Source organism: Ursus maritimus, unplaced genomic scaffold (genome assembly GCF_017311325.1).
Source record: "Ursus maritimus isolate PB19 unplaced genomic scaffold, ASM1731132v1 scaffold_16, whole genome shotgun sequence".
Lineage (NCBI taxonomy): Eukaryota > Metazoa > Chordata > Mammalia > Carnivora > Ursidae > Ursus > Ursus maritimus.
This window is the reverse complement of record NW_024424008.1, coordinates 50,096,399-50,114,265: the sequence shown is the minus strand read 5'-3', so window position 1 is coordinate 50,114,265 and position 17,867 is coordinate 50,096,399. Positions and strand designations below refer to the sequence as shown.

General features: G+C 51.6%; 1 protein-coding gene across 1 annotated transcript in view; it reads right to left on the bottom strand.

The window, feature by feature from the left end:
- Positions 1–17,867, bottom strand: part of DSCAML1 (DS cell adhesion molecule like 1) — a 317,264-nt gene that overhangs the window by 19,915 nt on the left and 279,482 nt on the right. Inside the window, exons 14-17 of the mRNA XM_040631180.1 lie at positions 16,762–16,832; positions 11,961–12,201; positions 8,977–9,123; positions 6,664–6,819 (exon numbers count right to left, since the gene is read on the bottom strand). Of these exons, the coding sequence (XP_040487114.1) occupies positions 6,664–6,819; positions 8,977–9,123; positions 11,961–12,201; positions 16,762–16,832 (615 nt within the window). The remainder of the gene's footprint in view (positions 1–6,663; positions 6,820–8,976; positions 9,124–11,960; positions 12,202–16,761; positions 16,833–17,867) is intronic.

The following is a 17,867-nucleotide window of genomic DNA, read 5'->3' as shown; positions in this document are numbered from 1 at the left end:
AGTCTACTTGAGAATTGGCTGGGAAATTCATCCTAAGGGAATCCCAATTCATATGGAGTCTGCCTTCCCACTGCCCCCATCTCTGTGGGCCTGCCTGGCCCCACTGGGGCCCCAGGGCTCTGCTTAGGAGACTGGAAGCTTCTTGTTTTCAGGTCCCTTCAATTTCTCTCTTGTATTGTCGTGTACTTGTCTTCACTCCTGGGAGCTTTATGCTCCTTTGAGGACACTGATGGCATCCTGCTCAACTTTGCCTCCCAAGCCTCCGTTTCCCCATCTATATGATGGATGTGATAACAACCACATTAAAGTTTGTAGTGACAATTAGCGCTAATTAACATAAAAGCACCGGGCCCCTCCTGGCATATAGAAAACACTCAATAAATGGTGACGATGATCATTTTTTGCAGACCCTCTCTCAACTCTTAGCTTCTAGTACCTACTACAATTTTTTTTGTTTAATCTAGTAAGTGGTCAACAATTCTAGGCTACATAATGATCCGTCATCACCATCCACCCAGGGGCCCGAGGCCTCCCTCACGGCTGCAGCCCTGCCATCCCACCCCTGCTACTGTCTCTGCAGCTGTGGCGTGCAGGGGGCTGGGGGGCGCCCCTGGGGCAGGTGTGCTAACTGTCCTGTTCAGATCTTTTCTGTCCTTGCAAACTTTTTTTCCTCAGCAGTAATTGAGAGGGGTGTGCTGAAATCTCTCCATGACTGTGGGTTTGTCTATTTTTGCAGTCTTGAGGTTATGTTATTAGGTGCACAACAAATTCAGAACTGTTTTATTTGACTAGTAAATTGGGCCTTCTGTCGTAACAGAGTGTCCTTCTGTACCTCTAATGGTGCTTTCCGCCCTAGAGCGTACTGCGTCTGATGTCATTATTCCAGTTTTCTCTCAGTTTTGCGTGATAACACCTTTTATGTAGTGCTTTCACATTGCACTTTTCCATACCTTTATGTTTTCAGTGTTTAGTGTAAACAGCACATATTTCGGTTTTGTCTCATGGCTAGCTAGTCTGACAGTCTTTGTCTTTTCATTGAATAATTTAGTCAATTTATCATTAATGCAATTACTTATATATTTGGGCTTAAATACCTCATCTTACTAAATACTTTTTCCCACCTATTCTGTTTCTCTTTTTTATTTCCTTTTGTGCTTTTTCTTTGGATTGAGTGTTATTTATTTATTTATTTACTTAAAAGATTTTATTTATTCATTTGACAGAGAGAGAGGCAGCGAGAGAGGGAACACAAGCAGGGGAAGTGGGAGAGGGAGAAGCAGGCTTCCCGCTAAGCAGGGAGCCCGATGCAGGACTTGATCCCAGGACCCTGGGATCATGACCTGCGCCAAAGGCAGACACTTAACTGATGGAGCCACCCAGGGGCCCCTAGATTGAGTATTTTTAAAAATACTTTATTTCCCCCTCTCTATTAGTTGGTTATTAGACAGCCTTTTGCCACTTGTAGGGTTACTCAATGTGAATTTTTCACTTACCAAAGTCTAACGTCATTAATTGTACTTTTTTCTCCCTGACAATGCAAGGGACTTAGAACTTCCATTTACTCTCACCCAATTTATATGCCATTGTTGTATATTTTAATTATGTATATATTTGAGGCCCTCCCCGAGATAATATCACCATCATCATCATTTTATGCAGTCAATATTAATGGAGATTTACCTATATATTCACCATTTAGTTGCTCTTTTCTTTTTGCACCACCGAACTCCTACCTGGGATCATTTTCCTTCTAGCTAAAGAATACCCTTCAATGTTTCTCTAGAGCAGGCATGTTGGTGGTAAAGTCTCTCAGTTCTTGTTTGTCTGAAAATATCTTTATTTCATTTTAATCTTGGAGAGTATTTTGGCTTGGTATAAAATCATAGGTGGGTAACTATTTCCCTTACATACTTAATACCACTGCATTGTATCCTGGCTTCCATTGTTTGTTTGTTCTCATTGTTTCTGGCAAATTAGCCACTGATCTCATTGTTGGTCCCATGAAAGTAACTGGTCTTTTTCCTCTGGTTGCTTTTAAGAATTTTCTGTGTTTCCTGTTTAGCAGCTTTATTATGATGAGCCTAGGTGTGGACTTCCTTAAGTTATTGCCTGTGGAGTTTATAGAGCTCCTTGCTTTGGGGATTGATGTCTTTCATCAGTTTCGAAAAGTTTTCAAGCATTTTATCTTCTGCCCCATTCTCTTTCTCTTCTCCTTTGAGACTTCTTCTCACATCCTCAATGTCCTTGATATTCAGAATGTGGTCCATTGGTCAGCAGCAGCGTCACCTGGGAGCACGTTACAAATGCAAAATCTCAGGTTCCACCCTAGACCTACCAAATCAGAATCTGAATTTTAACCTGACCCCCAGTGGTGTGTGCGCACAGTCAAGTTTGAAACTCACTGTTCCACATCTGCTACTTGCTTTTTGATTTTCCATCCATTTTTCTTTCTGAGCTTCTTTTGGGTCCTCTCATCTAACTTCCAGTTCACTAGGTATCTCTTTAGCTGTATCTAATTTGTTATTAAATCTACCTACAGAGTTCTTGATTTCAGGTATGAATAGTTTTTGTTTCTAGATTTTCCATTTGAGAATCTCCAATTCTCTTAAAACTTCAATCTTGTTCAGAATAACTATTTGAAAGTTCATATTTGATAAAACCTCTGTTTTGGAATTCTTGTGGGTCTGTTTCTGGTTTTTGTTTTTCCCTGTTGGCTTTTGTTCATGTTGTTCATTATTTCTTATTGTATGCCAGACACATCATTTGCAAACTTGTTTGTAGAAATAATTTGAGGCCTCAGATGATGTAATCTTCCTAAAGGGAAAATTCACGTTTGCTTCTGGCAGGTACTTGCAATCTGGGGTGCTAGCAACCTGGGGCTACCTCAATCTAACTTCCAGGCCTGAGATGATTTGAAGCTGAGCTGTCTAGTTTGGGTGCACTTTTAATCCAATGTGCTGCCCTCATGGTCTCAACTCAAAGTAAGGGGGATTCACCAGATAGACCTGCCTGCCCCAGCAGGCCCTGGACTCCAATTCACGGATTCTCAGCCATTGCCTCCAGATTCAGCAGATGTCCCCCCATGGGGAGAGCTGTTCCAAATGCCAGGCTCATCGCCTGGGCTTCCACTCTCCCCTAGATCCTGGCCCAGTAATTCTTCACTCTCCTGCCAGCTCACTGATGCCTTCAAGCAGGTGTTTTACAAAATATTTTATCCAGATTTCCTAGTGTTCTCAGCAAGGAGATTGGGTTTGAGTTACATAGTCCATCATTACGGGAAGTGCAAATCCTCTGATATGTTTCTCTAAGCTTGTGCCCACTCCTCCCTTCATCCTCATAGCCACGCCCTAGCACACACCTTCTGCTTCTCTGCTTAGATGCCCACAGGTTCTAAGGAGCCTCTCTGACACTGGTCCTTAACCCCCCGCAGTCCCTTCCTGCCATCTGTCCTCCCACTCCTGTGAGAGTTACCTTCCTACAACACAGGTCCAGTCAAGCCTCGTCTTCAGTTAAATATCTTTAAGATGGTTTAAAATCCAACTCAACTTTCACTCTGATTTGGCATTCCCAGGGGCAGGGAGGTGTCGGCAAGAGGCTTTGTTGCTCAGGAACCAAGTCCAGCCAAGCCAGCCTGAGGCCGGGTTAAGACTGGGGGATTTGGACTTCAGAAATGAGCTTGCATTTATTTGAGTTTGTTTTCATTTTATCTTTTAATTTATTTTGTTTTTCTCTAAATTTCTTGATCATTTTTTTCCTTCGGAAGAATGTAAAATCCTGAGCTGGGGCAGGGGCTTGGGAGGGTGGGCAGTAGGGAGTCACAGCGTCTTCAGCTCTTCGTTCCACGCTCCCATGGCAGAGCTGGAATTACAGTGTGGACCTGTCTGCTTCCCAAGTGAGCTGAGAAAGAGCCGAAATGGGGGAACCTGGTGGAGGTGGGGCCGGTGCTGGTGCGGCGCCTGCTTGTCTGTCTGCCCATCCGCCACTGTTCTTTCCTGTTCCTTGCAAACCGAGCCTCCCTCTCGCTCGGTACCCGTGCCACCCCCCTCCTTCAGAGAAAGCTGTCCCCATCACTGACACCGGGGATTTACCACCCTTCGCGGAAGTGAGCCGAGATCATCCCATTCCCCTTTGAGCGACTGGCTTAGCAAAAGTCACGTTGCCCCAGTGTGACCAACAGGAAATGACGACGAATCTACTGAAGGGCTTCTGGGAAAGGTGTTTTTCACTCCCAAGAGAGGCACGCCCACAGGAAGAGACCCCTTCTTGCACTCTGAACTCTGTCTTGTCTGTGTGATGCCTGAGGCTGGAGTCATTTGGAGATCATGGGAGGGACAGTGGACACACTGAGGACGGCACGGCAGGAGGATGGGGCCCACTGAGTTGAGCCATCTTGGAGCTGCCCTCCTCAAGACTCCTTGTTATGTGCGATAATAAACACACTTACTAGTTAAATCTTTTTTTAGTTGTATTACTCACAGCCAAAAGCTCCCTGTCTGCTGCAGGGATGTGATGGAAAGTATAGAAGATATGCAGGCAAGAAGGCCTTGATTCGCCTCCTACGATGCGCTGTGTGACCTTCAGCAAGTTGCTTTTGCTTGCTAGGCCTCACTTTTCTCACCTCTAAAATGGACATACTAGGTACCTCACTGGGCTCCTGGGAAGGCTTGGTCATGCTTATGATGGCATGTGATACCCATGTCATGTGTGGCTGCCGTTCTGGATGAGACCTCATCTGACAGTGGCTTCCTTCTGGCCTGGGCCTGCCTTTAGGGGGGCACTGAGTCCCTCAGGGGTGCCTGAGTTCACCCGAAGTGCTCGTTTCATTGTCAGCACCTTGGTAGCTATTAGGCCCCTGCCGTTTGCTAGCACTGCACGTTTTAGGAAGGATTTTACAGTTAACTTGCTTCTTACAACTTGATGAGGCCTCACTGTCCCCGTTTTATCACGAGGAAGCAGGTTCAGGAAGGTTAAGTAACTGGCCAATAATGGGCAGGGCTGGGCCACGCTCTTCTGCTGTGCCCACCAGCGGCACTTCACTCCGCGGAGCCGCCCGGTGGGGCCCCACTCCCTGGCCGCGCCATCCCTGTGCGCAGTCCCCATGAGAGGCTCTGGAGGCAGCTCTAAAGCGAAAGGTTGAAAGCTCCTTGGGGGAAGGGATGACGCTCTTGGACCTCCGGGTTCCCTCGTGGGGCCCCCCCTTTGTCAAACACTGGGAGGCGCTTATGGCTCAGACCCTGCATCAGCACAGGATGCAAGACATCGGGGCGGTGGGGGGGGCGTGGTTTCCATCTAGAGGCTGGGAAGGTGTGTGGTTCAGAAGCTCTGGAAGGGGCCAGGCTCTGAGCACGGTCCCTGCTTGGTCTGCACACACACGAGCAGGTGGCTCTGCCCGGAGCTGTCCCAGGAAACCTCGATGGGGGGATTAATGGCAGGAAAAGTAGGGCAGGCAAGTTGGTAAATATTTAATTGCTCAGAGCTTAAGGCAGGGAGGGGGCTGATCTGGGGGAAGGGCAGGGCTTGGGGACAGTGGGGAGCTGGATTAAACCGGTCTGTTCCCCGGGCGCTGGGCTACTCTGGGAAACTCCTGAGCACCCCTCCCAGCCTGCAACCCTCCTCTCAGCAACTCCAATCCTCCAGCACCTTCTGCCCAATCGCACAGGAGGGACCCAGACCATGGGAACGTGGAGAAAACTGAGGCAGTGAGGGGAGGAAGCCATGATGTGAGCGGTGGCTGCTGTTTTAGCGCCCACGCTGCCAGCCGCTCTTCACATGAACCGACTCTGAAAATAGAGCACCTGCCTCGGAAGGTTGAAGCATCAGCTAAGTGATGGCGTTGGGATGGGGTGAGGAAGAAAGTGGAGCCTGGAAGCAGGAGCCCAGAGCTGCACACGGTCACACACACCACCACCTCCTGGACGTGGCCCAGGGCGGGTGGGGGCAGGGGCTCCATAGGAACGAGGCCCCCTGGTGGTGTGCAGCTCTGGGACCCAGTTGGGAGCCTGGCCCTTCTCCCAACCTCTTCTCTGCTGGGCTGACTCAGCTCCCAACCTTCCCCACCTCCTTCGTCACCCCGCCCGGAGGTTTGGCTCCTTATCTCTGCTTTGCCTCCAGTTCTGCCCCATGAGGAAGGGCTTTGAGATCAGAGCTCTGAATGGAGGTACAGCCCCTTCTCCGCCCGAGAGCCTCCCCAGCGCACCAGAGTCCAGGGCCTGGCCCATTCTGGGGCCTCTGAAGGATGGCTGCTAAGTCTCTAAGCCAAGATGCGAGGCGCGATGCTCCTCTCCTCCCCGCCAATCCCAACCACCTTCATCCAGAGGAAACCAGGCAGAAACCTGCAGGGGAGCCGATGCCGCAGGAAGGATGCTCTTGGGGTGGAGGTGGGAAGAGAGGCGCTATCTGGCCTCTGACCTAGTGCTGCAGGGGGAGCTAAGGGAGCGGGCTCTGTTTGCTTATATGTTTAGGCAGGAGTCCCAGAGCAGCTCGCTCCCACCTACGGTAGGCTGCGGTCTCCCCAGACGGGGCCCCAGAGTGGCCAAGGCCTCCCTACAATGACTCAAACGGACGGGAGGCAGGCCAGTGCCCTGCGGTCACCCTTCTCCTTGGGCAATGCTCAGCCACAGGCCTTGGGGAGGCTGGCGGGCGGGCGCGGCCGAGAGGACTCACCGTCCTCCTTGGTCTGCAGGTACAGCACGCTGCTGCGCACGCCGTCGCCGGCTTGGGTGTAGGCCAGCACCTGCACGCTGTAGTTGGTGAACTTCTCCATCCCTCGCAGCTCCACCCGCTCCCGCGTGGTGGTGATGTTCTGCATCTCGCCCCACTCTGCCGGACGCAAGCAGCCTCTGAGTGCGGCCGGGAGGGCCATGCCAGGTCCCCCCGCCGCTGCCCCTCTGCCAGCCTGGGCTCCACTGGGCTCAGCCCTCGACTCCATGGTAGTGGCGACTAGGGGGACCTGACCTCCAGGTACATGGGGGCAGATTTGGGGCACTGCTCCCAGGCCACATCTCTCCCCAAGTGGCCCAACCAGGGTGAGCGGCATATGCCCGGCCTTGGCCCCAGCGACCTTGCACCGCATGCAACTTCAGACCCTCCCTTTGGAATACTTCTACCTCTCTGAGCCCTTTCCCCTCCTCCACCGAAGCCCTCTCCATGCGAGCGATCCCAAGCGTGCCTTATTCTCAGTAGGGTAAGGGGCTAAGTCCCCTTCCCTTCTCCCCACCACTGAGGACTCCCTCCCCAGGAAGAACCCGCGCAAAGAATCTGGGACAGGCTGGTAGAGAGGACTGCCTCTGCCAGGAAGGGCCGGGCCTTCCTCCGGCTCAGTGAGGACCGTCATCTGGCTCTGCCAAGGAACTTGCTGTAGGCTAAAGAAGAGCTTAGGGAGGGGGTCCCCCGGGAAGACCAGGGTCTTAGAAGGAGGGAAAGAGACAGGCTCCTGAGCTGACAGCCATCCACTGGGACCACTGGGCTTTCAGAAAGACAGACCCAGACACTGGCTGAGGACAGGCTTTGTGGGAGCCTGCAGACCCACCCCACAGCCTCTCTGGGGCCTGCTGTGGGCAGAGGGTTGGGCCGGGGGAAGGCAGCAGATTGCCGGGGTCAGGGAGTGAGAACGCCATGCCCAGCCAGAGGCAACTCCAGGTCAGTGCAGGGGAGCCTCAGAAACCTGAGCAGCGGGACCTGCCTTTTTAGGAAATCAGAAACCAGGGTAGTCTTGTCCAGGACTGGAGCCAGCAAAAGGAGGACAGTATGGCCAACAAGCCTGATGCCTTTGGAGATTAGAGAGGCCAATGCCTTCCTTACCTGAAGGGGCTGAGCTAGGAACACTGTGGGCTTAAAAAAGAGGAAGCAAGTTCTGGAAAATGAGGGCTCACCCCTTATCTGGTACAGCACAAATAGGTGAGGCTATCTCGCAGCATATGAACTTGGGACACTGCCCGAGATCCAGCCCTGAGCTCCAGGTCACTGTGCTTTTGGAGGACACAGTGCCGGTGGTGGCGGAAAAGGCACTTCCTGTTGGCAGTGCATCCGGGCACAGCACAACGCACGGGCCGGGTGGGGGGGGGCGGGGAATGGGGAGGGCAGCTGCCCTGCAGAAATGACCATGAGCTGGAGCTCCGGGTCCTCCAGGGAACAAGGGAGGGCCGGGGGCTGGTGGCAGAAGGCTCAGGATCCGGGGAGCTAAGCTCACTGTGGCCCGTTGTGGCCCCCCAGTAGGACATCTCCATAGTTTGGGATGCTGGGCCTCTGGCTTGTACAACGGCAGGGTTCCCAGGTCACTGCAAGGCTCCCGTGTACCCCGGCGGGCAGAGGCTTCTTGTGTTTGGGGCTAAACATGACTGTTTGGACCAGTGCATCCCAGCGCAAGGAAGGCACCCCCAGGCTGGACCACTGTCTTGGGTTTTGTCCCTCTGCATTCCCGCCCCAGCTCCACTTCCTCCTGCTCTTCTCCGCGTCCTGGGCAGCTCGTCTGCACAGACTGCTTGCCTCGCTGCCTGACCAAGGGGCCCCCCACCCACCCCAGCTTCTGGTAACCCTGCTTCCTCTGCTTGCCCCTTCTGGCCTCGGTGGTGATGACTAGTTCTAGATGCCCCACCCTCGCTCCACAACCCTCTGAAGGCAGCCCTTTCATGAAACTCTTCAGTTACCTCGTCTGTGCTGACTGTCCCCTGCCGGGACCCTGCCTAATAGCAACCCGTTACGTCAGAAAAACCCAGATGCCCCATCACATCTCCAGTCATTCCCAAACACACTGCCGTCTGGGAGCAGCTGGCATCCCTCCCCCAGCATGGAGGTGACCGTGTATTCCACCACCCACCCTGGCCCTGGCTCTGGCTGGGATAACACGTGCAGAAGAGGGGCGCTGGGCCTCCACTTGACGTCCCACGGGAAGATGCTCAGCTCTGAGCGTGGACATAGACTCCCACGGAGCCTGCACCTCTCGCCCTGAGACCCGACTGTCACTCCTGGCAGACTCACCCCCATCCACGTAGAGTGACCAGAAGATGACCCGATAGCCTTTGAGGACGCCATTGAGAGTGCTGCGTGGGGGCTCCGACCAGGAGATGACGGCCACATCGGAGGTGATGGACAGGGCCCGGACGTTCTCGGGGGGCTGGCTGGGCACTGCAGGGGGTGGGGAGAGAAGGGAAGGGCCCGGTCAGGAGGTACAGCCCGACATCCGTGTCCCAGCCAGAAGAACATGGGAGGAGCTCCCGACAATGAGTAAGGAGGGTCTGGGCTGCATGGCTGGGAAGTGAGGCAAGTCTCCTCTCCTGGATTTGGGCCAATAGAGGTCTTCATAGGTTCGGTTCCTTGCTCACTAGGGGGCACGTTTCTGGTTCTGGGTATGTGCTGAGGGCACAAGGCGGTGACCTCCAGGCATGACCCCACGGGGATCCACCAGCGGGCACCACAGCCCGGGGAGTCCAGCTCTGCTGAAGGTTACAGAGCCTGAAAGATCGCCAGGCCAGCCCTGGAGCTTATCTGATGGCTGCCGGCCCCATGCGGCATCTGACCGGGCAGTCTGAGCCCAGCCTGGCTCTCGGGCCCCACGTGTCCTTGTGCCAAGCTGAAGAGAAGGAAAAGCAGGAAGTGGTCCCTTTGCCTTGGTGAAGGGGAGGAGGGGTTCCATAGGCACCTTTAGGGCTTCTGGGACCATTACACCTTTGTCCCTTGTCCCTGCCCGTGAACATATCAAAACGCCTCAGGTGATGAGGAAACGCTTTCTGAGACCAACTTAGTGTCGCATCCTGCCTCTGACCCTCCCCACTGGAGAGCGACCTTGGAGCCTAACCTAAGTCCTACACCCAGGGTTGGCCCGGTGCAGGTCACTCTGAGACAGCAGACGGCTGGGACGCCAGGCTCCAGGAGCCACTTTGGCTGGGGAGAATTTCGGTGGCACTTCCTGCTGGCTTCCTAGGAGCTGGGGCCAAAGGGAAAGGCCACGTCTGCTTTGCTCTGAGAGGGAGAAAGGAGGCACAGGCTGGATAGAGGTAATTAGATCCCATTGCCCCACAAGAGGCAACTCTAATTTTTATGAGCATTTAAATGATAATACATCATCCTAACGATCCTCTTTGAGAATGATTATTGTTTCATATTACTTAGGTGTAAAAATATAAGCACCATGTAATTAGGGACCCAGCGTAATAAACTAATACAGATCGCCCGTTCGAACAAAATGAAGGTAATATAATTATGGAAAAGACACTATTGCTAAAGCAGGGGCCCTTGAATACCCCAGGAGGAGTGCTAATATTGCCAGGAAACGATCAGGATCTGACAGGCTAACGAGGGCCTTAATTAAGTATGAAAAACTGCTGAGCAAATGCTGCTGGAAACTTCTTCCCTCTCTCCTCTTTTGTTTTGAAAATGACTCTATAGCCCATGCTGATCTCTCCCTGTTGGAAATTCTAGGCCCCCCACCCAGGAGCCGGGAGGTAGTGCCCTGCTGGAGGCCTGGCCTGGCTGTTTCCTGGGCCGGCCCTGGCAGACAGCCGTCAGCGTGTGGCGGGCCTTGTCAGTCTGGGCCCGGGACAGCTGTTCCCCTGGACACACCTTCCCCAGGCATCCTGGGTCCACGTCACGTGCTCCTCCATCCAGCCTTGCTCCCAAGCCAGAGGGAGACAAAAGGGTGAAGGAGAAAGAGTATGGAATTCAGGGTCTGACCTAGATTTTGACCCCGGGCTCTGTTCTTTAGGTGATAGGGGATTCTGGACAGGCTACTTAGCTTCCGTGAACCTGGGGCTTCTTTTATGGGTAATGCCCTAGCTGCTGGTGCTGTGGTTCCCACAGGCAGGTGCCCCCCTGTGCCAGCAGCACCAGCGGCACCTGGGAATTTCTTTGAAATGCAAAATTTATTCAGCCTGCTAAAGAGGAGATGGGGTGGGGGGAGGGCCCAGCGATCTGTTCCCAGCCGTCCAGAAGAGTCTGTACACACACAGGTTTGAGAACCGCTGGGTTAGAGCACCACTTGGGATGAGGACTACTGGCGTGAAGAGGTAACAAGTTGATCCCCCTCCAAGCGGAGATCAAGAGTTGGGCGCTTACCCTACTGAGCCACCCGGGCGCCCCCAGGAATGACTTTCTTGGGGTCACTGGTGGAATGCTGGGTATTCCGGTGGCATGACGCCCTCGGTGAGTCCCCTCCCTCTGCTGGGGCAGGGTCGGACGCAGCAACGGTTTTAATCTCAGACTCTGGCTTTGGGTTAGGGCGTCAGGAAAGCAGCTTAGGAGAACCGTCTACTTCTTTTGCCTGCGCGTTGGCGGGGCTGCAGGCATCCAGGGCCACGTCTCCTCTTTCAACCTGCCACAGGCTCATGTACCAGCTGGCCCTTCTCTGTGCTTGGAGAGCAGACACAACCCTGCTCCCTCCTAACCCTGTCCCCCTGAAAACTAGGCCCTGTCATTTGCTCATCAGAGGGTGGAGTCCTCTCTAGTCCTCAAAGAATCACGTTTAAACTGTGGGCTCTAAATCCTCCACCATGTGGATCTCAGAATTTCTTAACCCCTGTCTCATCTGCGGCCCCTCACGCAGGTAGTGGACAGGTTCCAGCCCAGAAGTACAAAGGTAACTTGCCTTCTGCCCCCTTTCCAACCTGCAGGTTGTAAGGGAAGAGAAACAGGACCGGGGTGTAGAGGAAAAGGGCCTGGGGAGAGAGATGAGTGAGGGCCAGAACGAGGGAGCCACACGGCTGGAGAGTCAGGTGGGTGACAGGCAGGTGCTCAGATGGGCAGAGCATCAGCAAGCAAAGGACAGAGTGCCAGCCAGTGGATTGGGAGGCCTGGGGGTGCTCAGGGGACTGACATCTCTTGAGGAGCCAATGGGCAAGAGGAGATGGAGGGATCCAGCGAGCTGTGTGCCTCACGGGACTGTGACGGGACCCAGGAGCAGTGGAAGGGCCCGAGTCCTCCCCGGCAGCCCTGGCTCTGCATCCCCCACCCCGTGCTGGGGCCCTCACCGTCCTCCAGGGTGGTGGCATTGATCTCACTGGATGAGGGCCCTGTGCCGGCCCGATTGAAGGCCTGGACCACCACCCCATACTGGGCGAACTTCTTGAGGTTGTCCAGGGTGTAGACCTCGCTGTCCCCAGTGGCCTTCATCTCCACGATGCTGTACTGCCCGTTGCTGCCAGGGCTGTTCTCCCTGTAGCCGATCTGGTAGCCTCGTATAACGCCATTCTGCAGCTCCTTCTTGGGCGCCTGTGAGCGGGGTGCGGGAGGGAAGATAAAGACACAGTGGTGCTCTGAAAGCCAAAGTCAGATCATGCCCTTCTTCTGTTCCCAATCCTTCAAAGGCTCCCATCTCGCTTGGAGTGAAAACCAAAGCTCTTATAATGGTGACGTAACCCTGTACGATCTGACCCCTGTTGCCTCTTGGGTCCATCTTCCCTTCCCCATGCTTCCCATGCTCGAGCACGCCGGCCTCTCATGGTTCACACTGGGCCCATCGCCATTTCGAGGGCGACGCTCTTTCCTTGGATAGCCACACAGTTTCCCTCTTCACCTCTGTGGCGTCCTTGCTGACACACCCCTGTCTTAATGAGGCCTTCCTCACGCTCTTTATGTAAGATTGCTCCCTGCCCTCTGTTCCGTATTCCTTACATTTCTTCCTGGCCCCCATCACCTCTTGGACCCACCTTTTCTTCCCTATGCTTTCTTTCTCTCCATTGCACTTAGCATCACCGGACATTCTATATATTTTACTCTTGTGTCCACTGTTCCCGTTAGAATGTAAACACTGTGACGATGAGAAGTGTTGTCTGTTTCATTTGCTCTTTGCTATACTCTCACTGTCTAGAATGATGGCTGATATGTAGCAAGCCTTCAATACACAGTTACTGAATGAATGAACGAATGAACAAATGAATTAATGAATAGGGGTATCATTTGACATGGGCTCAGGTGCCTGGAAGAAATGGAACAGCAGACAAAAAGTAACCAGATGCAGAGGGAGACGAGCAATTAGCTTGAATAAAAAGAGAGTCCGAGATGGCCCATCACACCCTCTCGGACAGCTGTTGTCAAGAAATGGAAAACGACAAGTGCTGGCAATGATGCAGACAAACTGGACTCACACACTGCCGGTGGGAATGCAAGCTGGTGCAGCGGCCGTGGACGACAGCCTCACAAAGTTAAACACGGAATGACCCTATCATCCAGCAGTTCCACTCCTTGGTACATACCCCAAAGAAGTGAAAGTGGAGACGCAGACAGAGACTTGCACACCCACGTTCACGGCAGTGGAATTATGCATCAGAGCCAAATGGTGGAAGCAACCCAGCTGTCCATTGACGAATGAATGCATCGATGGAATGTGGTCCATAAATGCAATGGAATATTACTCAGCCTGACATTTAGCCTATTATTCAGCCAGAATGGAATTCTGACACAGGCTACCACGTGGCTGAACTTGACAACATCACGCTAAGTGAGCTAAGCCAGACACAAAAGGACAAATGATGTGTGATCCAGTTTCTATGGGGTCCTTAGAACAGTCAGATTCACAGAGTCAGAAAGGAGACTAGACGTTTCCAGGGGCTGGGGTGGGGGGTACTTATCAGTTAACGGGTGCAGCGTTTCTGTTTGGGATCATGAGAAAGTTCTGGAGGTGGATGGAGGTGATGGTTGCACGACACGGTGAATGTACTTCATGCCATTGACCTGTGCACTGAGGCATGAGTACAATGGTAAATTTCGTGTAAGTAAAATGTTGCATATATTTTACCACAATTTAAATAAAGGGTCCTTGACTTGGTGTGTGCCGGGCCCTTTGGAGCATGTGGCTAGATTGCCCGTGACACATCTCACACCCACAACCATGAACACACACAACCAGACCCATCAGAGCAAACATACTAACGGCCCACCTACCGACAGTCAGATAGACTTAGACTCACAGATAGAAACCGGCTCCTTGAAAAGCAGACGTGCCCCTCTATAAATTGAGAGAGAGCACCCACCCCAGCGCATATAAAAACAACTTGAATCAGGGTTTTAAAGACAATGAAGTTAATTGAAAAACCCACCTTTTATTATACTAAAAAATAGTGAGATCAAAAACAATTAAGTTAGTAAAGCAGCCCCACCGTTGTTTTTTTAATTCAATGAATGTTTTCAATGAACTGCATTTTAAGCTCACTGTTAACTCAATCAAATGAAGTTTTTAATTTAACATAATTGTTTTGAGCTCACTAAATAGGTGTGTGTGTATTTAATTGACTTGACTTTTCGTTAATGCTTGAGTAATGTTTCTCTGCACTTGGGCAGTCCTGTTTGCTAGTTTGTAAGTGAGCACATTCCCGAATTCTCTTATCTGCCCATGTTTATCTATACACACACACACACACACACAGACATCTATTGTAGACACAAACATATCTTCCAGAGTGACACCCCGTCTTCACAATGATGCATACTCTGGTATGACGCACACATCCATATTGCCATGTACTGATACACACAACACACGTGTCCCCACGCCCAGAGCCACCTATACCATGACGATGACATGCACCTGTGCGGAGCACCGCATAACGTACTCACATCAACACACACTGACAAAAGTCCTGGGTGGGCGTCCAGGCACACCCTGCTAAATCCATATATATACACATATATTCACATATTAATTCAAACCTTGACAGAGCTTCCTTCCCTCCCTCCTTCCTCTCTCCTGTCTCTCTCTCTCTCCTCCCCTCCATGGCTCCCCTCACCCCCAACAGGCACACTCAGGATTTAAATCAATCTTAACAATATTTCTCTGAAGCATTAAGAAATCAATAGGGCTGATTGCAAATTTATGTCATAAAGCAGTGGTGATCCATCTCGTGGAAAGAGTCTTAAAATGAAGTGACTTATCTTTCAAGTGAATCTTTATTTTTCATTAATCTGTTATTTGGTGTTAAAAAAAAAATCCCCTGAGAAGTCAGGCCAAAATTTATTGATGGGCTGGTTCATTCTGAAGTTCTAACTTTCTAATCAATTTTATTTTTCATTATGAGACTTCGGAGAAATAAATCTGATTCTAAATTTTTATCGACCTCCTGGTCTGAGCTTTGTAGCCAAATGGCTCAATGTTTTACATATGTATTTATTCCCTGGCCCCACCTCCTGGTTTCCGGAGAGTATTCTTAGGACATGGGTCCAGAACCAGGATGCAGACAGACTTGGGATTAGACTCTAGGCTTCACCCGCAGTTTCTGAGGAAAGCCCTGGAGCCTAGATCTGAATCTGACGGGGAACCATGGCTCTGGGCATCTGCTAGGTGGGCTGGTTCCCAGGAATGACCAACGGCCCAGCTTGTGTCCCATTTCCATCCTGGTCATTTCTCTAGGGAAGGAATGAACCAGGGTCTATTCAGTGTGTGTGTGTGTGTGTGTGTGTGTGTGTGTACGCATACATACACAAGAGTGTAGTCTTTTTAAGGAAAATATCACTAAGCCCTTTTGTTGAAGGGCCCAGAGGAGGACTTAAGTGCCTGAACATTCCCCACCAGAAGTTAGAGCCAGAAAATGAGCGTGGAGGTCTGATCCCAGATGTGGACAAGGCACCCCTCAAGCCTCACCGTTGAGATGGGAACACTCTGAGAAGAAGAACACGTATGGGCCCTAAGAAAGTTCTCTGTTCCTGAGCTCCATGCAGTGGGCTGGGGCTCCGGACCATGGAGCAGGGGGAGCGGCAGACAGAGCCGGCAGAGGGAGAAGCAGTCCCCCCAAGGCGGGACTCGAGCCCAGGACCCTGGGATCATGACCTGAGCTGAAGGCAGCTGCTTAACCGACTGAGCCACCCAGGCGCCCCTGGACCACATACATTTAAGTTCTGCCTCTCTGACGACTTGAATGGCTGTGGGTAAGTCACCTTGCATCTCTCTGCCGTGGCCTCCTCTGACAGATGGGGATACAAATACCTCTTCTGGGCACCCTCCAGGAACAGAGGGCCAGACAAGTTAGTGGAGGAAAATACTGGAAGCCTGGAAGCTGAGTGCAATAGGCAGCCGTCAGTACCATGTGCCCAGGGCGGGGTTGTGGCAGTGAAGCCAGAGTTTCCCAGGATGGGGTTTATTGATCCTGCTCAGGGTTATTCTGATCTGTTTCCCTGCCCAGCTGTGGGACCTTCTCTAAGAGTTTTCTTAGGTGACAGCATCTTCAGACACCCTGTAGAATTCATAGGTCTCTACCCCTTCGAAATGGTTGCAGAAGAGACTGGTCTGTGTTTTCTGCAGCTCATCCACCCCCAGAGGAAGGGAGGGCAGTTATTTTCACTCTGATTTTAGAGAGGAGGACACTGAGGCCTGAAGACACCAAAACTCCTGTGCACGGCCTCACCGGGAGAAGATGGGGGGTCATATCACCATACCTCCTGGCTCCAGTCACACGGCCGAGACGAAAGGGAGACCCCATCCTGTCATCTCCCATGTCCCCCTTGAACTTGGTACAAAATCAAACCCAACTCCTGACCTATTACAACACGTGGGGTTGGGAAGAGAGGCCAGTGTGGTGGAAACACTCAGCCCCCACCCTTGGCACTGCAGAGCTCTTCATCTCAGCCCCGGTACAGGCCTGCCTCAGAGAGCCAAGGTAGAGAGGGAGGGGGGGTTTATCCTCCTGTCTTTCCTCCCCTCCGACTTCACCTGTTTAGCAAAAGCCAGGCATGAGACTTATGAGACTAGAGACCAGCAAGCCCGCTGGGGCTTCACTCCTGCGTTGAGGAGGGAGGAGACACGGAGGCCGTTGGTGGGGAAATGCTTCTGATCTTGCTCACCTTCCAGGTCACTTGGATACTCTGTGAGGTGACTGGCTGCAAGGTGACATCCATGGGGGGCCCGTCGGGAGCTGGTGGATGGAGAAACAACATTGCAAGTCAAGTTTTGGAAGAAAAGAGTCCTATGTCCTCACTCTTACCCTCCTGAGCTGGAGAACGGCTAGGGAACGGAGGAAGGGCTCACACACAAAAGCAGAGAATCTTCGATTGAGCTCCCCCTGACATAACCATAGGGCTTACATTTCCTCTCCTTTCTCCACGATTTGCTGAAAACAGCAAACAATGACAATGAGATATTGCTATATATCCAGCAGACCGGCAACAATTTTTAACAATTTTTAACAAGTCTGATAGTCTCAAGTGTAGGCAAGGGTGTGTCGGGGCAGGAATTCTTATGTATACCTGCCATGGGAAGCCAAACTGGCTCGATACTTTGGAAGACACTTCGGCATTTTTGGTTAAAGGTGGAAGTAGGCTCATCTGATGACTTGTAATTCTGCAACTACTTAGATCCCATAGAGAAATTTGCAAAGCTCTGTACGCGTACCAGTAGAAAAACGTTCACAGCTCCAAACTGTCAACCACCCAAATGTCCAGCTCCATTAAACTAGACAAAGAGGCTGTAGTATAACCATGGCAAGGAATACTACCCAGCCCTGAAAATGCACAAATGATGAAACTCACAAAAAGAGTATCGATCAAAACAAGGGAGACACACAAACATGTGTCGGGAATAATTTCATGAATACATTACACTGGAAAATAGGCAACACTGAACCATATGCTTTATGGGTATATACATTGTAGTGACAGGATAAGAACGAAAAGCAAGAAGGGCTACTGGTTACTTGGTGGGAAAGCAGGAGGCTCTGGTGGGGAAGGGGCATGGGGAGGACTCCCGCATGCTGATAATTGCTAGTGAGTGGGGGTTATACTAGTTTTTACTCTATTATTATTTGTAAAGCTGCACATATATATGTACTTTTGGTATTATTTTATATTTTGCAATAATAGGAGAAACTATAGGGAGAGAAAGCTTGTTTGAACTTTCAGACAAAATCCAAGACAAAGGTCATAGAAATTAATACAGGGCACTAGCACTCTGC